The 25,010-nt window shown below is 42.7% G+C and overlaps 1 protein-coding gene across 1 annotated transcript in view; it reads right to left on the bottom strand.

The window, feature by feature from the left end:
• Positions 1-403: 403 nt before the first annotated feature.
• Positions 404-25,010, bottom strand: part of LOC135707496 (ras guanine nucleotide exchange factor V) — an 82,051-nt gene continuing 57,444 nt past the window's right edge. The window contains exon 4 of the mRNA XM_065229341.1: positions 404-2,533. Within this exon, the coding sequence (XP_065085413.1) occupies positions 1,725-2,533 (809 nt within the window). The 3' untranslated portion in view covers positions 404-1,724. The remainder of the gene's footprint in view (positions 2,534-25,010) is intronic.

The raw sequence follows: 25,010 nt of genomic DNA, 5'->3' as shown, positions 1-25,010 counted from the left end.
TCTGACAAATGATCTTCCGGGAAATTTTTACTCATAAATCGCAAAAAGTGCAAGAACTCAGCGATGAGTAATTTCGCATCATGTGTTCCTGTGGAAAACCTCAAAAATCTGCCGGAAAATGAGGAAAATTGACGAAAATTATACTAAAATATAGTACCAATAGACGAATGAATTCGATCTTGACTTTTCTCATATTTAGTATTTGTTCTGGAAAAAAAAACTCAGGAAAATTTACTCAGCGCTGAGTTCCTGAACTTTTTGCGATTTATAAGTTAACTGAACTCATTGGCCGTGCAGAAGAATTGGTTTAAATGTTGCAAACTAGCGTCAAGGGAATTTCTTTTAGTTCCATCCAATAAGGCGCATGACCTCGGCCGGGCCACGTCCATACGATACCTCCTGATTCATCATGAATAGCAATTTATATTCATTTACGTCACAATAGTCGTTACGGGTATAGTATAATCATATGCATGTAGAGTATAGTAAATCATATCACACATAGTAGTATTAATAAATATTTTTTTAAGTTGTTTCGTTCTCAATCACATTTTTCTCTTCTTCATCATTCAGATCGGCGTGCGGTTCCGGCCGGAGGAAACCCCACAGCCGAACAGCATTCCGATTGGCCCAAACTTCTTTTTTTGTCTTCGTCTGTTTTTCCTGGGACGTAACACACGTCATTCAAAGGGGGGTAGGTACGCGATTGAAAAACGGGTTCGCACCTTCGTCAAACGCGCGGGATGGGTTAGATTTTGGTTTTTGTTTTTTTTCTCTTTTCGGGAAAATGTTTGTCCAACATTTTCCGCCTCTAACAAGTTTCTAATTTTAGAGCATTCAAAGCATTGCTTGCAGTTTTGTTGAATAAATCATCGTTTCCGGGTGGTTGAATCCGTTAAAATCTAAAACTCTTTGGACTAGCTCTCGTTACTGTTTGTTTGTTCTGTGTGTATCTAAGGTGTGTGCTTTTATTTCGCATGGATGCTCTCTGCTCTACCAGAGGTGGGGTGGGTGGGATGTCTATTCGGGATTTATGTTGGTAACCGTACTACCGGTTGCATGAAGACAACTAACTAAAAAATGCTCCGAGTTAGTAATTTTGTTCGCGCTTCGCGGTTTGCGAAAAAAATGGGATTGCCACTTTTGTAGACTAATTCCGTCGTTTGTGTCTTAGTTTTCGATTAATAGAGTTTGGGGATAAAATCGGGGGAAGGCAATGGAATAAGCAGTTTTAGGGGGGAGACATGTACAACTATTTACAAGACAAGAGGAGTGATCCTTTCCGGGACAGTGGGTCTCTAATTGATTTATTGTTTGGGTAGTCATATTGGCGAAATTCAAGATGGTTTTAGATAAGATAGATTCTTTTAATTTATAACAAAATAATTGTATGTTTTGTAATTAACTCAGAAAAAATATTGATGAGAAATATCCAAATAAAAGTCAATAACGTAGAAATAATAATGATCGCTTCATAATTTTGCTTTCGAAACGTCAAGAGAAGCTTTTCAAAAATGAATGTTGAAAATCAAAGGAAAAAAGTTACAAAGTGGTATCTTCTAACAAATCAATGATCAGAAAAATTCGAAAAATCGCCTCAAATCCACACCAATATCACTCCCTCCAAATGGACTCACCGTTGCACGAACAGTTACTGAAAAAAGTTCCACATAGAAAATACCTGCTGATGCTCCAGAAAAGTTGTCCGGCAGATCCGCGTCCTTTTAAACATTGTTCAGCTCGTCCGGGTTCAGCATTTCAAAGTCGCTGTCGCCGTCCTCGTCGGTCGAATCACCCTCGGCCACCGCTGCTCCGTACGTCCGTCGGTCACCCGAGGAGGACACTGTCATGCGGTTGTGCCTACTGGCGTGGGCACTGTTGCTCGGAGCCGGATGCGACTGACTCATTGCGGCGGAAGCGCTGGCAGCCATGGCAGAGGTAAGATAGCTCAGCACCCCACTCGTCAGTAGATTCCCGGCTAAACTGGCTAGCTGATCTTGCTGCTGCTGCTGCTGCTGCTGCTGTTGCAGCATAGGCCGCTGTTCTAGTTGTTGATACTGTTGCTGGTGATGCCCTCTCTTCCTACTGCTACTACCCCTGTCGGGTACATCGTCAAAGCTCAACCCCCGGGAAATGCTATCGTCCGAATCGGAGGAAGTGTTGGCATTGAAGTGGCCGCTCTTAAACTTAATCTCCCCGGTGGAAGCATCGGCGGCCGAGTGGGCGGCTGGTCCACTACTGCCGAGCAACAATTCGTCGCTGCTGGACGCATTGGATTGCTCTTCGTCTTCCTCTTCCAATTCCTTAATACTGTTCTGGGGAATCAGCAGATCCGAGTAGGTATCGTCGTCATCGTCCTCGTCGTCTTTGCCGCCTCCACCGCGCTCGCTGATGGTACTGTCCGTCTTGTAGACCGCGCTGATGTCCGCTTCTTCGCCGACCTGCTGCAGCAGCGATGCGCTGGCTTCGTTGATTTCCGGGAGGAAATCTTCCACCTCTTGATCCAGGAAACTTGCCGTCAGTGGGGTTGAAGCTGAAACGGAAGAGAGGAAAATGTAAAAAGGGTAAATACCATCGTGAAGGATTATGGATATGTGGGAATCTAGTTTGTATTGTTGAACGATACCTCCGGTATCGGGTTAGACCTTGATAGAACTATTTTTTTTTAAATCCAGCGAACTCTTATCGGGGTCTCCCTTGGCTCAGTTGATAAAGGCTACAAAGCAAGACCAAGCTGGAGGTGACTAGGTTCGATTCCCGGTCCGGTCTAGGAATTTTTCGGGTTAGAACATTTCTTAACTCCCCTGGGCATAGAGTATGATTGTGCTTGCCACATAATTATACTTATGTAAATGGTACAGGCATCGAAAGCTTTCAATTAATAACTGTGGAAGTGCATCAACACTAACTTGAGAGCACGCAATAAGCTAATATGTGATAAGCAATAAGCTTGAATTGCAAAGAAGAAAAAGAAGAAGATCATTAAAAATCGGTTATTTCTCTGAACACCCCTCACCATCCCTCTCCAAAGGGGGAGTTTGGTAAAGAGAGATGATAAAACCGATTTGTACCTTCCTTAAAAGTTGTCCTAGCTCGCTATCTACTCTTCTATATGCAATTTTCACACTGCCGTAATCTAAACGGTACTATCAATTCTATACTTTCATCTCCTCCTCATCTATCGTATAAAAATTACCACTTCAGTCAGTTATTCGAAATTAGCATCTTCAACTATGTAAATCCTTGACTTCACTTCAAAGTGTCCAATGGTAAAGATTTTCAAGGTGAAACGGTGAAGGATTGCCAAGTATGTCTGGGACAAGGTCACTCCGACACCAATCTTAGGTCATCTTTTTTGTTAATGTGCCACAGATGTGCCGATTGTGCCGGTCGTAGAGCAAGCTGCGATTGTTTGTAAAATATCCCTCCCGGCAACCCGGTATTTCTGACATCTTGAATGTTTTGGTTTGAAATCGCAAAGATAAATCGGATTGAGGATGACGTGGGAAGAGGCGGGTGTGTGAAATTTTGGTGTTTTGTGCTCATAGGATGATAAAAGTCCTCTGTTTTAGGGTTTTATATTGCCCTCAAAGGCAGACTAGAAAGCTAGCCTTTCGTGATGTGAAAAGCAACAGTCTATCAGCAGCCAGAAAAAAATGGAACCTGTGGAGAACATTGTTGGAGACCGATTATAAAGGATGATGTAATTTGTTTTGTGTGAGTTGCAGCATTATTTAAATTAAGCGTATTAATGGGGTCTGATTAACTGCCTCTTTCTCTTGAACCCACTCTAGAACTTACATTTCGTATTTAGATCTATAAGTGAACTGCTGGTCTGAGTTCTTCTGGTATATTCAATTAGAGGATGTTCCTGAATATACAGCCAATCAGCACGCAATGTTGTGAACAACTTCAATGACAGTTGTTCAGCAGTGCTCCCATTTTCTTTACAACAATCCAATGCATACGAGCTTGTGCCGAAGGTATGCGGAGGGATGTGCCTAAGCTGTGCCGAATCTAATGTCGGCACAATGTGCTGAGTGACTTACCCCTTGGTCTGGGAGGAAAACAACCTCGAAAACCGCTTTTGAATAGTGATTCCAGGGCACCAGAACTGTTGGAGCTGGTACATTATGATCTCTGCGGACCAGTAGAGATTCCTTCCTTGGGTGGCAGTAGATATTTTGTCACATTTTTAGATGATGCTAGCAAGAGAGTGGCCGTTTACTTCTTGAAGGCCAAAAGCGAAGCACTGGATGCGTTCAAATTGTTCCGAGCAAAGGCAGAACGTCAGACAGGTAAAAAAAAACTCAAAATACTCAGGACAGATATGACGGACGAGAGTATGTTTACGAAGAATTTCGGAAAGTGCTGGAGAAGGATGGCATCCACCAACAGAAGACCTGCCCGTGCACTCCAGAGCAGAATGGCACAGCGGAAAGAATGAATAGGACACTTGTTGAAAAGGCACGATGTCTGCTGAACGATGCAGAAATGCAGAAAGAATTCTGGGCAGAGACGATATCAACCGATCACCAACGAGATCAAATGGAGACAAGACGCCTGAAGAAATCTGGACCGGAAAGAGACCTGATTTGCGGCAGCTGAGAGTTTTCGGTACAAGCGCGATGATCCATATTCCGAAGGTCAAGCGTAAGAAATTCGATCCGAAAGCAGCAAAGGGTATATTCGTAGGCTATTGCGAGGACACGAAAGGATACCGCTTGTATTGTCCGGAGAGCAACAAGTTCGAGATTAGATGCAAAATATTTCAGCACAGGATGTGTTAAAGATGCTCTAGCAGTTGAATTCATAGAGTTATTCACGGAAGAGTTCATAGTACCCATTGAACGCCCTGATGAAAACACAACCAATAATGACGAAGAAGAAGACGTGGAAGGACGTTCCACAGAGCTACGACGAGGTCATGCGGCGACCAGATCGTAAGTGCTGGATCGAGGCAATGAAGGGAGGGATGGCATCATTGAGTGAAAACTAGACGTGAACGATGACGAATCTACCTAAGGGACGCAAAGCCATCTGGAACATGTGGGTTTTTACAATCAAGCGAGGACTTAATGGAAGCCTGGAGCAATATAAGGCGCGGATTGTCGTTAAGGACTGTTCACAGAGGCCTGGAGTTGACTACGAAGAAGTCTATGCAATCGAGCCGGGTCTGGAATGCAAAGCTAGATGAAGTACTGCGAGAATTCGATCTACAACGATCGCGGGTAGACATCTGCCTATACTGGATGCTGGACGGAGATAAGATGCTTTTCGTGACGATATATGTAGACGACCTGCTTAATTTCACGAACGAATGCCAGAAGAAGCTGAAAGAGTTCTTAATGCAGAGGTTCAAGATGAAGGACTTGGGTGTGGCCACACATTGCCTAGGCATTCGAATCATGCGAGACCGACGCGGTGGCAAGCTTTCGTTGGATCAGCAGGCGTACATTGAGGAAATCGTTCGACGCGACGAAAGGCAGATGCGAAACCGGTAGCTACTCCAGCGGATTCGGGCTTTAGACTGGAAAAGTCGATGGCACCTTAGACTGAAGAAGAGAAGATGTAGATGAGAAAGGTGCCATACAAGGAAGCGGTAGGATGTTTATCGTTCGTGGCACAGACCACTCGACCCGATATTGCGTTTGCCGTAAATGTAGTACGTCAGTTCGCTTCGAATCCTGGCAGACCGCCTGTTAAGCGAATCATTCGATACCTTAAGGGAACAGCGACGAAGAAGTTATAGTACAGGGGGAGGTAGCTCATCGATTCTTCCGGTTCGCCTCCTAGCATCGTGCTATAAGGTACCAGGCGATAACCAGGGTAGTTGATCGATAGCTCGATGACATCATTTCGTTGGCGTCTGCAATGGGAAATTCTCATAGCAGGCGTTGACGATGGGACGTTGCGAGTTGTTGAATAGCAACTATCGTGGTAACTCACCGATTACCTGTCGATCTGCCAAATTTGGAAAGACGTCTGCATTGAATTGTCTCATATAATAATATTCCGCCCACTATATCACAAGAAATTGCGAGTAGCTGAGTGGAATGGAGATAAGTTAAGCATTGGGTACAGGACCAAGTCTCCCCTGGGTGGTGCCAAAAGATGAGCGCAATAGAATCATCAAGTTGCCATTAGGCACGGAATGAGACTATTGCATGGCTGGGTAGTCAAAGTCTTCCATTCGTTAGTCATTTCAGGTGGATTAGAACAGGTTTGGATTTTTCAGATATAAGATACATTCATACCATTGGCATTTGGTATTTGAGATAAAGACAGAGACAGGATGCGGAGGGCCCGCTTAGGGGGAGCGTAACCCATGTTATGGCTTCCATTTATTAAATAGTTCAGATAGGCTGGAAATGATAGGTTCATGGTGAGAAAATGTACCATATGGTGCCCGTTCACTGATCATTGCAACGTTGATGATTTCCTATAGTGACACATATCACCTTCTTAATGCTTCAGTATGCCTCAAACGATTAATTCTTAGTTGTTAATAGAACTTCCTTGATGAAATCGGCTGCTTCATGCAGACTGAGCAATTCTGATTATAGTGTCAGATTTGTTCTGTATACAGAGGAACTGGGAGGGCTTATTAGAAACTTATCACCAATAAAATAATGATCTTCTAGTAAATTTTGCATTTAATTTTATTAATATTTTATTTTATTTAAGCATATTATTTTTGTTACAGTCAATTTGCATTAGCATATGATACAAGAGATTTAATATTACTTGCTCGTTTTCGCGTAAAATAATCAATATTTATCTTACTTGTAATTACCTTTGAAAGTTTTTTTTTAAAGTTTTTTTTTGTGATCTGAAAATTTACCCAGTTTGGTTAGAAGTTTCGAAGCTAACGCATGTCCACAGGCCTAATAGAAAGATAGGCAGAACAAGTGTATCATTAAGAATGGTTGCATGCAGGGTTGCTTCCACTCACTTGCTATAGATGAGTGATTTTCGGAGCTTTGAATTCGTTAGATGTTGTAATGGAGATTTGTGCTGTTGGATGCGGGTGGAGATTGGAGGGCGGGTGTTTGATGCATAGAGCCTGTCAATTTCGCTTTCAGAGTGTCGCAGTCAGCGGTTTTATGATTCGTGAGCGCTCGCGATTCGTAGAATCGTTGATTGTGACTGCAAGTGGATTTGACGGGTTTTGTGTTTCGGACGCTTGTTTTTGGCCTTTTCTTGTGTCTAACATGTGCAGAGTATCATTATAACGTCTACTGGTTTTGAGATTCCTGGTGGCGTGAAATATATTTGTGAGAATATCTTTTTGAGATTTTAACAGTCACGTTTTGTTTGTAGTTTATATTTTATTTATTCATGTAATTATCGTAAATAATAGTTATTCAATAATAGATAGTTCATCCATATATTCGTACTTTGACGCGAAGCGCTGTGGATTATGAGATGCTCGATGACCCTGGAGGGATCGATTTTGCTTACTGAGCAGAAAATCATAGATTTAACCCCAAGCACTTCAACAGCACAATAAATCGCCACCATCATGTGTATATTTGATATTAAACATTAACCTTGGAAACTATTTGCATATCAAGCGAAAACGTAGTCCTGTATTGTCGCGAAGCGTTATGGTTCTGAGATGCTCGATGACCCTGGAGGGATCGTTTTTGCTTACTGAGCAGAAAATTATGGGTTTAATCCCAAGCTCTCCGTCATGACTCTTAAAATTCATTATCACTAAACAAAATTAATATGTTCTTTCGATAGCCGGCTATCGAGAGATTAAATAAACAACAAATAAACAATACATACTTTTGGTTGCATCGCCAACTTGAGGTGAATCCTAACCGAATACCCTACCCAACCCTCCAACTCCGTAGCACTTATGAGGGTGTCGCTAAGTCGGTGGCCTCTCGTTAAGTAAGTACTACATCAACATTTCCTTCCTTATCCCTAGTTATGGTAAAGATGGGCGTGGCCGGGAATAGCGACAGTCATGCTTCTGTTACTCTTGTTTAGATTGGAACCAATGTTTACTCCTCAGCATTATTCCTGAAAGTAGTCTAACTGAGAATTTCAGAAGAGACGTGAGTGTCGCTAGTATCCAATCTACGAAGTATATCATAACAACGCTAACGCTAACGCTAACGCAGCGACGAAGAAGTTATAGTACACGAAGAACGAAGCCGGGAAGTCTCCTACGATTTCGAAATGCTGACAACGACAGTATTGGGGAACTTCTTTCGAATTTGGACTGGCCACAGGATACTCGTGCCGATGTCAATGCAGCTGCCCAAACGCGCTCGCATATTTTGGCTTACGTCATTGAGCGACACGTTCCGAAAAAAGTTCCTAAACAAGGTAATCATCATCCTTGGCAAACAAGTGAACTCCGTATGTTAAAGTCTTCCAAAAGAGCCGCGCTAAGAAAACACACCAAGTACCACACCCTACAACTCAAGGACCATTATGCGAGGATCAATCATGCGTATCAACGAACCAGTCGCCAATATTATCGGCGTTATCAACGAGATGTTCAACGGAAGCTTCGATCTCACCCGAAAACTTTTTGAATTATGTGAATCAGCAACGTAATGAGTTTGGCCTTCCATCGACTATGGTACTGAACGGCGAAGAAGCTTCATCCCCTCAGGCAGGACATTTTCCGTCTCTTCTCAACCAAGTTTGCGAATGTATTCTCGGATGAGAACCTACATGACGAGCGAGGGGGACGACTCTATCTACGATGCAGGAAATATTATGTTCTGCTGTGGCTAGCTGCGCGTACGCTGAGTAGATAGAAAGAAAATCAATCACGATTTCGAAGATTTTCTGCAAAAAGATGATGCGCGATGCAAGTAGATGCGAGAAATGAAAGAAGATTTTTCGAAGAGTTATTCGCTAGTGTGAGATTTTTTGAGCATCTAGAATTGAGATTTAGATGTGTCGCCCCCCTCGCTGACGAGCACTTTTCTCTAGCAGCCAGTAATGTTCCAATGTCTGGTCAATCTTTGGCAGCTATCAACATCGACCTCGCTATGATAACTAGGGCGGCTTCGCAACTGAAGTCTTCATTTAAGCCTGGACCTGACGGAGTTCCTTCCGTCTTTCTCAAGCAACACATCGATAGCCTGGTGGCTCCTCTCTGCCTTCTGTTCGAAATGTCCCTCTCCAGTGGGGTGTTTCCTTCCTCCTGGAAATCAGCTGAAATGTTTCCAGTGCATTAGAAGGGATGCAAAAGAAACATCGAAACATCGTTGCGTGCCATATCTAAACTGTTCGAGTTGGTTGTTATGGAACCATTAGTCCTTCGTTCCCTGCCACTTCGGGTATTCCGCAAGGTAGCCACCTCGGCCCGTTGATATTTCTTGTGTATTTCAACGACGTCAATTTCGTCCTCGACGGTCCACGACTGTCGTTCGCAGACGACATGAAAATGTATCTCCAAATCCGAGCCATCGCTGACTGCCACCTTCTCCAACTCCAACTCAACGCTTTTGCTAATAGGTGCCAACTGAACCGCATGGTTGTTAATCCAACAACATTTGTTCAGTAATCACGTTCTCACGGAAGAAACATCCAATTACATTCAGCTATATCCTAGAAGGCGTTGACGTGTGAGTCACATTAAGGATCTGGGAGTCATCTTATGTCGTTTTCGTTTTTGCGGTATAGCACTGGTGTAGTGTAAGCAGGAATAAGCGCGAGCCTTTGACAGCTCAACATCATTTGTTTGTAAACAAAGGAGCATCCTATATCTACACCCTAAAATATTTCGGTGTACGGCAGTGTAGCACCGGTGTAGCTACACCGCAAAAACGAAAACGACATTAGATTGTCAACTCACATACAGCCAGCATATCTCGTACGTGATCGACAAGGCATCCAGAACGCTCGGCTTCATTTTCAGGATAGCTATAAGTTTCGCGGACATCTACTGTTTGAAGTCGCTTTACTGCTCCCTCGTCCGGTCGATGTTAGAATACTGCTGCCCTGTATGGAATCCCAATTACCAAAACAGTGTACAAAGAGTAGAGTCTATTCAACGACGATTCATCTTGTTTTGCCCTTCGACAATTGCCTTGGAGGGATCCTCATCGCCTTCCAAGCTACGAAAGTCGGTGCCAGTTTATTCACCTGGATCCTTTGTGGAGTCGAAGAGATACGACAAGAGTCCTGTTTGTGGCAGACATTTTACAGGGCAGAATCGATTGTCCTTCTATTCTACAACAAATCGATGTTAACGTTCAACCACGAGCACTTCGTAACAACGCAATGCTGAGGATACCTTTTCGTCGTACAAACTATAGTTCGTATGGTGCTATCAATGGGTTACAAAGGGTTTTCAATCGTGTTGCTTCCTTATTTGATTTTCACTTGGCACGCGAGACGCTGCGTCAGAGATTCCGTGAAGAAAGAATTAGGAATTAAGTTGGACTTCACGGCCTTTGCAGCTTGTTACTTCTTGACTATATTGTATTTCCTAGTATTGCTTAATCCATCATTAGGACTAAACCCGGTCTGTTTATGTAGAACCAAATAAACAAAAAAAAAGCGAGCACCTTCAAGGTGGATAAAATAGGAATTCGTGAACACATTTATTTACTTATTTCAAAATGTTTGAATTGGTTCGAAATTAAAAATTAAAAATTAAAAATTACGTTACGTTATATCGAGGTATGACTGTATAGTAAATTCAAAACTGCTCGACTGAGTGCGTAATTATTGAAATTATTGACCCATCGTGCGATAATCCAAGATCGTTCCGATCGGTCGACTCTCCCGGACCGGACGTACGTATGACATGCGGCACATCTATTGTTATTGTTATGATCATTGCCTGCGCTCCCCTCGAGCGACATGATAAGAAAACGTACGATGATGTACACATACTTTATCTAACATAAAGCCATAAGTCATAAATTGTGTTTGTGCGCAAGTGAAGTGTGTAAACTTGACCAGCCGTTTGTTCTCAATAACGTTTTGAAAATTTCGCATCCGATTTCAGCGACGGAATTCACCAATCTTATCAGGATAAAGAGCTGCTGAGTTTAAGCCTAAATAAATGCAAAATGCAAACAAGCGGTCGAAAATCTGGCGGTTGAAACACAAGTATTTGACGCATGGATGTTGTTTATAAAAAAAACATCTCTTGCGATGTTTGTGCAATACGTAGAAAGCAATATGCATGTGATGGCAATCCGTAGTTCGTGTTGCTTTTTTTTAATTTGTTGCGAGTGCAATGCGCTACCGGTTGCCGGTTTCACGACGAGAGATAAGCGTAGCAAATAAGACAGACGAACAGTTTCTACGTCAAACATCAGAATTGTACCTCCTACGTGTTAAATATTATATCGAAGATACTTACTGCGCATCAATGAGTAAGGGGACAGCGGATAAACTGTGAGACACTAAATCAGTAAACCACTTTCCCCTATTTCAACCGTTTGTTTTGCTTGCAGCGGTATGACCTACTTATGGCATTCTTTCGATTCTCCAAAAATGCTATCAATCGAATTATTTCCTCCCAAGATAACCGAGTGCAAATAGAATCATCGACTTTATCTTTAAGGGAAGTATACGATGCCTGTGTATTTAATTCCTTCAAACATCGCACGCGTCGCAGTCGCTGTGACACATCTTATCTTACTTATTACGCGTTCTAAAGCTGTCCATTTACCGGCGACGAAGAAATTTCCCCTGACCGTTAATTAGCCTCGCAAAAGCAACCATGACCCTCATTCGTGGTCAAGAGCTCTCTGTTTCCGTTATTTACTTTGCGCAAGTTAATTAAATCGGCCGATTAACACCCATACAGATGTCCGAGATGCGGTTCTCAGACAGGACCAGCTTAAGGGAAAAAGGCTCGTTTATCACTCACTCGGTTAAAACAAAAACAAAATCACCCCATACGTGCGATGATTCATACAGTTTGGTAGTAAAAACGTGCCTCGAGTTGGGTGAGGTTGCAAAGAGGGGTGGCAAATCTAGCGAACACAAAGCTTCGACCACGACTGAAATGACGACGACGACAACGACAACGACGGAAGTGAACAAGTGTGAATGGTACGACACGGGGTTTGGTTATACTATATTATTGTTTCAAGACTTTTAGGACTGCGCATTTGCCCTTGAACTTTCGTTTTTGTTTTTGTATTTATTTGGTTTCCTTCTTTGTTGACTTTGTTACGCTCAATGGAAGGAGGATTCGGTAACGTGTTTGAAATTGTTAACCGGAAAGGACGTTTCATGACGCCTTCTTCTGGTTAAGTGTTATGGGGCCAAAACACACTGCAATCTGATTATACAACAACTATGGTTTTACCATACAACGTACCGTACGGTATATGGTAACACCATAGCGGTTGCACATCCAGATTGCAGTGTGATTTATTGGCTCCATTATGCATATCAGTTATTCGCTGCATTTTACACACTCATAAAATAAATCACATAACTTCCATGTAATCTCATAATCGGAAACTGCTACACAAGCATTGGCGGAGCTAAAAAAAATATCTGAAGTGACCTAAGGGGGGGCATTTTTGACGTAGGATTACGTCTTTCGGCAACATATTGGGGGTGTAATTTAAAAAAAAAAAACCAAAATCGATCGCGTTACGAAAAGTGGTCAGGTTTTGACCACTTATAACTCTGTCAATAGCGGATGGATATTAATTCTAAACCAGCCAATCGATTGGAATGTCATCTACGAATCTGCTAAAATGAACACTTTATCACTTAGGTTGGAGACACTTACCCTTCCGCAGCAAATCTAACTCTTGGCCGTATACCTCGTGCTGCACAGCTTGCAACAGATGTATCTTAGCTTGATATAGCTCGTCCAAAGTCAACTCTCCAATGTGTCGCTCGCTGGTGCCTTGCTTGAGTACGACGGATTTGAAGTTGTAGATCACACGGTACACGCATGCCAAGGAACGAACCAAAAGTGAAAAGCTGGAACAATTAACGATTAGCTGCTTCTCAACCTCATAGTTGATTATTTTCGTCGTCAGTGTACACAACGATTTGATCGGTTTGACCTCCAACGAATCCTCGTCGACAACCTGTGGTGCTGGGCTTCGCTTCCAACCGGATTCATCTTCTTTCAGCCACGGTGCTCCTTGAAACCATAGCTGATTGTTGTCAAATTCATCTGGTGATAGTCCACGCGATGCAACGTCTGCAGGGTTATCCTTGCTAGAAACGTGATTCCAGCAGCTTCGTGGCAGGTAATCCAAAATTTCAGGTGTCCGGTTTCCTACAAATGTCTTCCACCTTCGGGGATGCGAAGACAGCCATTGCAGAACGATGCTCGAATCTGTCCATGCCCAGTGTTCGATCTGCTGGTGTGGTAAGGCTTCAGTAATCCGACGCATCAACTCCGTGAGTAGCAGCGCTCCGTTCAACTCTAGACGAGGTAGTGACACTTGCTTGATTGGCGCCACCCGAGATTAAGCCGCAATGAGTACCACCGAAACGTTGCCTTGATCATGGACTGTTCTCGCGTACACCACCGCAGCGTATGCCTGTTCGGAGGCGTCCGAAAAACCATGAAGCTGCACACGGTCCCGGCTTGGAAAAATGCACCGTGGAATTCGGATGGACTCGAGTAGATGAAGATTTTGCTTCACTGCTTGTCATTTTTGCTCGACGGCTGACGGCAACGGGTCGTCCCAGGCGATGTCGAAAAGCCAGAGGTGTTGATAGAGAATTTTGATTTTGACTATTACAGGAGCCAACCATCCGAACGGGTCGAATAATCTGGACGAATCTGATATCATCTGGCGCTTAGTGTTGACACTGTGCGGGGAAAAACTAACCTTGAATCCATATTCATCTGGAGACGGATGCCACAGGATGCCCAGTGCCTTCACTGCCTCGTTGTAATCCGAAAGCTTCATATGTACGGGTTGTGCTTCGTCCGAAGAGTGGTTGGATAAAAGATTCTCACAATTAGACGACCACTTCCTTAGTTCAAACCCGGCTGAAGATAAGATTTCGACCACCTGCTGCTTCAGGCGGATTGCTTGTTCCTCGTCGTCATCTCCGGACTGGAAGTCGTCGACGTAAAAGTCAAGCTTGATCCGCTCCACTGCTTCCGGATAAACGGCTTCGTACGGCTTAGCTGATTCTCTCATGGCCTCGATTGCCAAATACGGGGCTGTTTTCGTTCCGTACGTCACTGTACAAAGGCGATAGTGCTTCAACGGCTGATCGGGTTCTTCACGGAAGACGATACGAAGATAGTCACGGTCCGCTGGATGTACCAGTACTTGACGGTAGAATTTGGCAACATCCGCACGGAAAGCCACACGATGTGAACGGAACCGCAACGAAACTGTGAAGATATCAGCGTTATTGTTTGGTCCGGCCAACAATCTGTCATTGAGCGAAACTCTAGATGATGAAACACAAGACGCGTCAAAAACAACGCGCAGTTTTGTTGTTGAGCTGTCTTCCTTGATTACGGCGTGGTGCGGCAAATAGTAGCACTCACCGCTAACCTTCTGAACTTCGGCTACCGGAACCTCCTCCATATGTCCGAGCTCCAAATATTCACGCATGAAGTTAGTGTATTGATTCTTGAACTCTGGATCCAGATGAAATCGCCTTTCGATACATGTGAGTCGTTTCGTGGCCACAGCGAGAGAATCGTCAAGCGCTGGCTTCGAATTATCAAAGGGTAGTCTGACAATGAAGCGTCCAGTATCATCTCGTGTCAGGGTTGAACTGAAATAATCAGTAACCAGTTGCTCAGAAGGAGTAAGCGATGGTGGCTTGAACATTTCCTCCTGTTCCCAAAAATGCTGCAAGGTGCGGTTCAAATCCATTTCGACGTGCAGGCTGAGAATTGCGTGGTTGCATTGAATGACAGCTGCAGCGTCGTAGCGGCCTGTTGAAAATCGTCCGTTGGGCCACTGTTTGACCGCTCTCGTTTTTGACTTGATCTCCCTCCAAGAGTGCAAGAAAAACGTCTGCTCCCAGAATGATGTCTATCACGCCTGGTTGATTGAATTCCGGATCCGCCAACCCGTCCAGTTGATTTAGAAGCTTCATGTTATCCACATCGAACGGCTGAGACGGTATTGTGGTAGTGAGTTTGCCAAGAACGTAGGCCTCAATGCTCAAGACTAGGGTGTCCTTGAACCGAGATGCAAGGAGCAATGTCACCACACCGCGTGTCGTTCCGACCTCTTGTTGACCCAGACCGTTGACTACTAGCTTGCCGTTCCGTCGTGGTAGTTGCAATTTCCCGACACAGGATTCTGTCACCAACGACGCTTGAGAACCGGAATCGATGAGAACTCTCGCTGTCATAAAATCGCCGTCCACCTTTTGCACCTTGACAACAGCCGTTGGCAGCAACGGGATAGATTTTTGCTTGTTCTCCTGAACTTCCGCCGCCAGTGAGACAATGGCACTTTCTTCCTTTGCAGGGCCACCGCCGAATCTTCTTGTTGTTCTGCTTCCGGTTGTTCAGCCTTCTTCACCACAGGACACAGCAGCGTATGGTGCCGTTGCTTGCAGTCGGAGTTGTGGCACACAGACTTCGACGTACACGACTTCACCGAATGGAATGGCCGTAAGCAATTGAAACACAGTTTGGCATTTTGCACTAGTTCACGTCTGTCCTTCACACTCATATTTTTGAATTCTTCACACTGATACGTATTGTGCTCACTGGAGCACTTCGCGCACTTTTTATCCGTTGTTGAAGTATACAGCGTCTTCAGCTTCGTCGAGATTGGCACCGATCTTTGTACTTCCTTCTTCGGTTCATTCACTGGTTTCTTCACGAACGCAGAACAAGTTTCGATCACCTCACAGCGCTTTTTGAGAAACGCCAGCAGTTCCTCGAATGTTGGGTTCTCAATCTCCACTACTTTTTGAGACCAACTGGCTCGTGTGTCCTTGTCCAGCTTCTCCAGGATGAGATGGATTAACCACGGATCTCGGCTTTTGAACTCCTGCCCCAAAGCATCCAGCTGTTGCACAATCTCGTCCGATGTTGTAACTAGTCTGCTCAACGACTGCGGCGATGCTGGAGTTACGGCCGGTTGGGCCATGAATTCGTGAACCAACGAGAACACTGTGAAACGCTTTTTATCGTAGTGGTTGACCAGTGTCGCCCACGCTTTATCGTAATTCACACCCGAGATAGGGAACTTGTTGACTAAGCGTTTGGCGTCTCCATCCGGATAAGAAAAGGGGTATTGCATTTTCAGCGCATCTGTAATGTCAGCCCGATTGTGGATTGTTGACATGTAGAGGTCCTTAAACGTCATCCACTGTTTACGTTCACCATTGAATGGCTGAATCTGGATGGCAGGCAGCCGAACTTTCAACTGGGGTGCACCATTCGACACCTGTTCTCCGTCGGGCAGTTTGATTGCAGCAATCGGAAACTTCGACATTAGCTAATTTTCTAAAATTCTCGCTTTGAATCATGGTAAAAAACACACAGAATAAACTGCATACATTTAGGATGTAGAAAAATGTTAAATATATCAAGATCAACAATAGAAAAGGCCTCAACTCCATTTTGTAAACAAACCTTGTAAGGCCATTTTCTCGCGAACCGAAGTCCGCCAAACGAAACCAACAAAATGAACAGACAGGGGAATTTATCCTCTACCCGATAGTGGTTTTGGTTTGCGAATGTAGGTTTCGGTTTGTGAGAAAATTGCCTTACAAGGTTTGTTTACAAAATGGAGTTGAGGCCATTTCAGTTGTTGGTCTTGATATATATATATATATATATATATATCTATATATCTATGCACAATTCTTAACATTCTGCATGAAAAAATAAAAATAGTTTTGAGATCTTAAGCCCATATGTTTTCAAGATTTTTTAACTAAAAAAAATAGATATCTCTGATAGAGATTTTGATGAGCATGAGCATGAGCATTGACGACCATACAATAGTAGTTACTCCGTGATCGACCAGATTTAGCGAAATTTGCACAAAGCAAATATGAATGGGACTAGCAATGCATTCTCAGTGTACAAAATCCGGAGAATCTTTATTTTTGAGGTCAATAACGGCGCCGGCCACATCCTTACGGTCATCGGGGAGCGAAAGGATTGTTATTTCAACAACCGTTGTTACTAGAGACCTCTGCATCTCAACAGTTGTCAGGGAAGGACGTTTTTGTTAGTGGGAAGGGTAAGTTAGATCTGGATTCACATTGGGAAGTGATGAAATCTTTTAAAGCCTTTTTAAAGTAATGTAAAGGAGCTTGGGTTCTAACCCACGATCTTCTGCTCAGTAAGCAAAAACGGTTGCTCTAAGGCCACCGTGCCCCTTACATCACAACAAGCTACGACCGACGATTGTTCATTATCGGTTACAAGAAGCTATTACAATGAAATGAAATCCTCCAAAGTAGTTAACAATGTCTTCCGAACCGGATCAGACGTTCATTGGTCTAAATATACTTATTACTTTTCTGAATCGTTCCTCCAATTTCTGTTATTAACAATTTTCTACAATAGTGGCCTGGATGATAGATTTACTACTTTAATTACTTACATTTACTCATTAAGGCTCAAGAAACCGTTGGATTCTTCTTGTTTTTGAAATATTATTCAATCATCATCATGATTATACACACAAGCCATCCGAAATTTAAAGCAAGTATTTCATGATTTTACATTGTATATTTTCTGGGTAAAACACCATCACTGCATTTACTCACTTGTGCTTTTCGTGGAATTTCACAATTTCACTAATCGAATACACAAAATTAATATAAACTAGAGGTCAAATCTCTTGGTGAACAAAATAAAACACCAAGAAAATCACTTCGACTCCACTCCTTTGTTAGCGAACAAGGAATAAAAAATATCTCCAAATGACAAAATGACAAGCGATCAACGAACCGAATGATAACGCTATGCCAGTAGTGGAAAGCAATAATGATATAATCTTCTTCCTTTTTTTCACGACAAGCAGCCCGTGCAACACAGCTCACTCGGGTTGGTAGAAGGAAACGAGCAAATTGTTGGCAAACTGCTTCACTAAGTAAAGCCGAAGATGATACACGTGTGTTAATGGGATTTTTTTTGTTATGTCTTTTCTCGATTCAGATCAAGCTATGTCCTCATCCGTGTATATTGCAACAAAGCAGGCAAACAATATATCATTATCCTTCTACCACTCTGATCGAGCCATGTTACAGAGCGAGTTTGTAATGGTAGTCGTAGAAACTGTTTTGCTTTTAAACCGGTTGCTTTTAGTAATCCTATATATCTAGATAGAGCTGTAATTAGGGCCTAACAGCCTTTGTAAACAATGATTTCTATCGATTATTTCTAGGAACTCAAGACACGCCCACACAAATCAACATAACCGTCGGGTAGGGTAAGTCTTCCCCTACCCGATGGTGTTGTTGATTTGCGTTTGCGAGGCTTAGCTTTCTAGAAATCATCGAAAAAAGTCATTGTTTACAAAAGCATTCTGATTAGAAAATATTCAGAGGATTTCTTGTTGGGTTGAAAAGTATTGTAATCGGGGTGAAATAAGTTCAAACAAAACGTTTATAAATTTGAAAAACATTATAACAGTAAAATGCGTAGAGAGAAAACACACTTATTTGTCCAGTTTGGTGTGAAGTGCGTAATAACACTAAACTCTATATTCCTGTGTTTTTCCAGCAATATATCTTAATTCTTTAGCAAAATACAAGTTCGTGTTTGAAGTGGTACTGAAAGAAGCTTTAAGTTTTAAGTAAATAGATACCACCCAATAATTATCATTGTAACATACACTGCACAAATGCATAGGATCCTCTAGGGAAAAATCTGATGGTAGTCCGCAAAACTCCGCCATTTTTGGCGAAGTTCAGTGTTTTTCGGAAACCGGAAAAAAAGCTCACATTTTTGCACTTCGATGCGGTTCACCATTTCACTAAGAATTCAAATAACGTAAACAAACAAACTCATACCGTAGACAACGGTAAATTCACGCACAAAGCTGGAACATTTTGCTCTGTGGCAAGTGTTGGCAGCAGGGGTTGAAACAGTTGACGTTTTTTACTACACTCGCTTCTTTGTCGTGCGCGACAGTCTGTTTGTATTCGAACACTCATGCTCTACGGTCGTCTCTCTCACGCAACACGAGCGGTAGAATAACATTCGAGCTAAAAGAAAATTATCAAAATAGCTATCATATGACATGTGTGATTTCGTTGTAATTCCTTAATTTGGTGTAAATCAAACCATTTCTAATCAGAAATATTATTACTAGGACATCATTACTTGCTATTTTCAGAATTCACACAAGTACAATATGAGAAAAACTAAAATACATACATACGTGACGGTCTTCGGCGACCGTGTCGTATGACAGAGCCTGTCATATGACATTTTAGTTTGGTACTGTACTATGATAGCTTGTTTTGCAAGGTTCGGAGGCAAAGGCAGTCAATTATCACAGAAAATGTGTCGACTACCGTGACCGCTTACAAGACTGGTTGGCAGCTTATGTGAACAAAACGAATCACGTTGCCAAATCGTCTGATGATATTTCCGCGAATCTCTGTATATAGGATTACTAGCCACGACCAAATTGGTACAACGACGCCCTATACGATATCTGACCAAAGCGCAGGGGGTGACAAACGCTAACAACGAATTGTACCAATACTTTTAGAAAGTGATGATTTAGGAATACAAGAAGAAGAAAAAAACAAATCGAGTGATGCAAGTAAGCAAAAACGGTTGTTCTATAGCCACCGTGCCCCTTGCATTGCCGGCGTATCAAAAATCATCACGGTGGCGCGTCGACTCAAAAACGTCGACGGCGGCGCACAGGTCCAGTTGCGATCTGTTTCGATCTCTCATCAAACAATACTATTGTACGAATCAACAGCAAAAGAGCATTCACAAGGCGATTAAAAATTCCACATGTTGCCGATAGCTCGTATCGTATTGACTTATCAAGTGCTAACAAAGCACATGGGTGGGGGGAGGTGGGTGGTTTTGGTGGTCAGGGGAAAAAGCAAACTAAATATTAAAATAAAATTGTTGCCACTCATCGAGTGGAAACTTTTAGGCAGCAAGGTTTGGTTTGAAGCTACTCAGCTGGACCACGCGGTCGTCGTTCGACGGATGCCGCAAAACAGAGCACATTTTGGCGCCACGCGGAATCAGGAAACTGTGCAAACCACGTGCTATTGCGGCTACAAACCTCACCACAAGAACGTACAGGGCGATTAGCTTTGTTTTCCGTTTGCTGTTTACTTGTTTATTTACAATAATGGGGAGAAGAAGGCTGCTCGTTTGGGAATGAAGCAGAGAATCATTTTTCCCAACGCCAAGGTTGCAAATACTCAGTTTAGATTGAAAAAAAGAAGTTTTTCGGAATTATGAAATTAGTAGATGTTAAAGAGCGATGGTGATACTCACTCACTCACTTGTGTCTAATACATATTTAGCAATTATTAACGACAGCGGTAATTTATTACCGAGCTTTCAACAGCAGAACGTTTGGTAAAACTTCAACCCTCATTTCAAAACACTGTCAGGATCGTTTAAATAATCGAGTATTGTCGGTGTAGCCTCAAAACTCATGAATTAAAATGAAAATTCGTCAAAAATTACCAAAGTCAGTCATCATAGCATCTTTTGATTTAATTATTCCGAAAAACATGTTTTTATGCGAAAAGCGAATATGCAACCTTGCCGCCTGCTTATGTTTGAAATGAGTTATTAGCTTATAACCATTACACACTCGAAACGCACAGCAGCGTTGTTGGGTGGGTTAAACGCTCAACACTATCGGCAAGAGGTAATAACAACAGCATTAGAATCGGCAGTTGGTAAACAAAACAGCTAATCGTAAAACTTCGAGGACGACCTGTCCACTATACCATGTATCTAAGAACGTAAACAAGTTTGCCAACGCGAACGGAATGCGACGACGAGTCATAATAATCTCGGTGATTTGTTTGCGCTTTTCGCACTGGTTTGTCCTTCAGTGGATCAATAAAGCATTCCGTCGTCGTCGTCGTCGTCGTCGTTGTCATAGAAGACCAAACAACACAAAGACGTTCGGAGGGGGCGGCTTCGTTTGCATTTTCAAGTGGAAAAATAATCTTGCGATAAATTTCTACGACCTTCCCGACCTAAGTAGGTCTAATTACGGCGCTCGGTTGCAGTGTGCCAAGCCAACGCAAGATTCTAGACCTCGTCGAACTCGTTTCGTACAAACTCAAGATCAAGTGATTAGAACGAATTTGAAACGTTCTCGCGGACTCACCGCGCGCCACCACCGATGGACGATTTTTTTTTTGTTTGGCCCTCACGAGTTCAGCTTGTTTGTCAATATGGCAGTCATGGTCGCGAGAATTATCGCTAACAAGTCGAGCTACGCGGCCGAGCCCCCTTTTTCGCTGCCGGTCCTACGACCGAGTATGGGAGCATGAAAGGAGGTGTATAGAAATAAATAAACAACCCCTTCTCGCGTCGTCCCCAACTACGATAGCCCCCCAGAGCCGGAGCTTTACAGTAGAGAGAGCTTCGGCTACTTGCTTGCGGCTGCCACACGGAAACATGTGACCGCGAGTGTTTATATTTTTTTATTCGCATTCACTTGAGGCGATAAAGACATATACACTATTAGAGGGTGACGGGCAGAGTTTGGAAAGGAAGTCGATCAATTCACTTAGCAGGTTGATAGTTTTTTTTTATGGTGTGCGCTGTTGATCGAGGCGGAGCCAATGGTGAACTCAAGGCCACTTACGAGGCCGAAGCGTTTACGAGGATGAGCACTAGTTGGATAAACCTGGAGGGGAGGGGGGACGTGCTGTCAAATCAACCTACTGATCATTCTTGTATGAAATGAATGAAATTGGTTCCAAACGTAAACAAACCCTGTAGGTTTCTAATGGCTTGTTTACGTGTGGAACCAGTTATGCGAGGTAGGCGACGATTGTTTGTATTTGACAGCCAGATAAACAAACCGACCAGAGAGCCACGATGTGAAAAGGCGGTAGGGTAAAGCACTACTTCAGCATAATCGCCCATTTTGGGCCTATCGATCAAATAAATCAATTGTTTCGGAGTTAAGAAGTTAATCATGCGTTTGGAACGATACTTTAGTTCAAATGCTACCGAACGAAGTCAATGAGAACGCGTGATATGAATGTTTACAGCCATTTTTTCTCAAAAACAAAAGAAGCGCTCCGACCGAATCAATTTTCATCTTCATCCGATAGGCCGAAGTGAATTCAATTGCGTTTGAATGGCGTTTCGATGCATTAGGCTTAATTTAGAATCCGTAGGCCAAGTTTGGGGTCAAGAAGCAGTGTTAGATTTTAAACAATATCTCAACAATTTGTTTATCTTTAGCAAATCTTACGGTACGTTAATAAATTTATAAGCCAATCTGTAGTGAAAAAATTCCATTTGTGAAATAAAAATCCATTCGAAAAATATAGGTAAAGGGCGGGTTGTGCTTAGTATGTATGTATGTAAAGGAAACCACTCATTGTGGCAGGCACAACCATTAGTCAGTGGACTGTCCACCTCGTACGACTTGATCAAGTACAACACCTGATTGTATTCAATTTACCATTGTATGAAGGGCCAAAAACAGAGGGCGAACCTGTAAGCAGAGACGCTTAGTCCGCGGGATCAAAGATAATCTTCTTCCAACAATTAAATCCTACAACCCGGTAATGTACAAGCCATCGCACTAGGGGATGTCGCAATGAGTGGGGAATAAGAGTCCGTCTTCAATTCACGATCTGTTAACGACAGAAAGTTGGCAATTCCACTCTCCCCATCCAAATCGCTACAATCGGGTGCCCTGGTTAAACCGTTCCATACCCAGCATATAATGCGTCATATATAATAATGGAATGATTGTAAGAGAACAATTAAAAAAAAAAAGATCTCACCCGATATGTTGCAAAGGAATCCATGACTTCACGGCGATTTTGAAGAGCTCTCATAGATTAGAGGACGATTTATATCCTTCTGCAGTTAAACAAAAACTATCGTCTCTGAAAGACTCTCGATAGAACTACACGATGAAAGCGTGACATCCGAACACGGTGAACCGGCCTCCCAGGAGGCAATGCAATTCGCAGGCACACTTACAACCGCTGGTTACAAAAAAAACACAGCCGTTCAAAGAAACGGATCCAATAAACGTCACTCTCGCGAAAGCACACCGGTCGTCGTCGAACGGAAAAAAAGGAATCGGTGGGCATTTTGTGATACGGAATTTCCACTGAAAATCAACCGCGAATGCACGAATTTCACCATCCCCAACTGTGAAACACGTTCAAAAGCACATTTGGAACACTTTCGATCGAAAACACTTAATTATTTTCAAAAATAGTTGCGAACAAATCAACATCATAAATTGAAGTTAAATTTATCACTCGCAATACCACAAATTTCTGGTCCGGGAGAATAAAAAAAAAACAACGCAGATAGCTAGGGCGGGTTGTGCTTAGTAATCCCAAAATTAGATCTAAGCCCTACCATATTCCAACTGTAGCTGTTGGACCAGTTTTGGAATCGTTGGGTTCATGAGTATCAAAGAATTTTCTTCAAATATCGAGCCTTAAAGTTGTATCTGTATCTTGAAAAAGTGATACAGTAAGGACTCGATTTTGTCTGACCCCTTTTTGAAAATCTTTTCTAATGTTCTACGAAACCCAAGCGCTTTTTTAGTGATCTTATTGCACCAAAGTTTTTCTTAAACATCCATCTTGAAGATGCATGAGAAAGATTTGCAATAACGGTTATGTGAAATTATTGAAAAATTTAAATCTGATGCGCAGAGGGACTGACAAAATCGGGTCAGTACTGTGTATGCTTTTTCAAGATACAGATACAACTTTAAGGCTCAGATACAACAGACCTGAGCAGAAGAACCACGGTATTACAAGTTCTCCGAATCATCCTACAGTTTAGATCTTGAAGTTCCACAGTCTCAAGAAAGCAATGTACGATGTCTTGATTAAAAATTGGTAGGGTTGTGTACAAGACACGACCGCATGGTTGACGTACACTACGTTAAGGTGTTCAGTGAACTTCTCGTGCATTCTTCATGATATTGATTTAAAATACAGGCCAAATTCAGAACCCCATAAAAATACGAGTACATAGCCTATTATAGTTGGTTCCTAAATTGCAATCAGATATGAATATTAAACAAGCAACATATGACGAAATATAAACAAGTTCCCCACGTTAATTTTCTGGATTTCTGGAGGGCTTCTCTTGGAAATTATTAAATAAAAAAGTAAGAGGTTGTATCCAAGACCCGACCGTACATTTGACGTAGGATCCTGCTCGGTATCAATATTCGGTGACTGTGTCAGGGAAACCACTTTCTCCCAACACGGAAATGGCTCGTTTTCTGATGACATAATCACGCATATTCGTGCACAAAACGCACGGAATTTTGACAACAGGTCACAATTTTTGACAACAAACGTTTGGTTGCTGGGTACATTATCAGAGAGCTTTGGGGGTGATGTGGCTGGCAGCAAGGCGAGCGAACGTTCAATGAAAATTAATTCTTAAACAACAATAATTTATGGTGGTTCTGAAAAGAACCGTTTTGTCGTGATGGTTGAGTAATGTTGGACTTAGGTTAGCGACTGAAAGTCAATTTTTATTTGTTATATGCGACAGTTAGAAGATACTGAGAGGTTAGCACATATCATCGGCAAGAGACGTGCGTGTGAGAAAATTTGCGAAAAAATCTAAGGGCACCGGTGGGATTCGAACCCACAATTCCCATTCAGTACACGGGTGCATTGCCAATTATACAATGGTGGACCTATGGTCTACGGATGTATTTGGCTAATGACATATGAGTTTCGAATCCGTTCCGTAATGTTGGACTATTAGGGTGTTCAACACATATGAGGCTGGCGAGCTGTATGTTGTTTGAAACGAGGGTGACGCGCTTGGCGCAGATGGCCTACAGCGGCTCACGACGAGCAACTGAATCCAATCAGTAGCGGTGCGGCTACTTCCTCCTTCTTGCGGGCAG

This window comes from Ochlerotatus camptorhynchus, unplaced genomic scaffold (genome assembly GCF_037179485.1).
Source record: "Ochlerotatus camptorhynchus isolate MF236.1 unplaced genomic scaffold, CSIRO-AGI_Acam_v1.1 ptg000313l, whole genome shotgun sequence".
Lineage (NCBI taxonomy): Eukaryota > Metazoa > Arthropoda > Insecta > Diptera > Culicidae > Ochlerotatus > Ochlerotatus camptorhynchus.
This window is presented reverse-complemented; position numbering and strand designations above follow the sequence as displayed.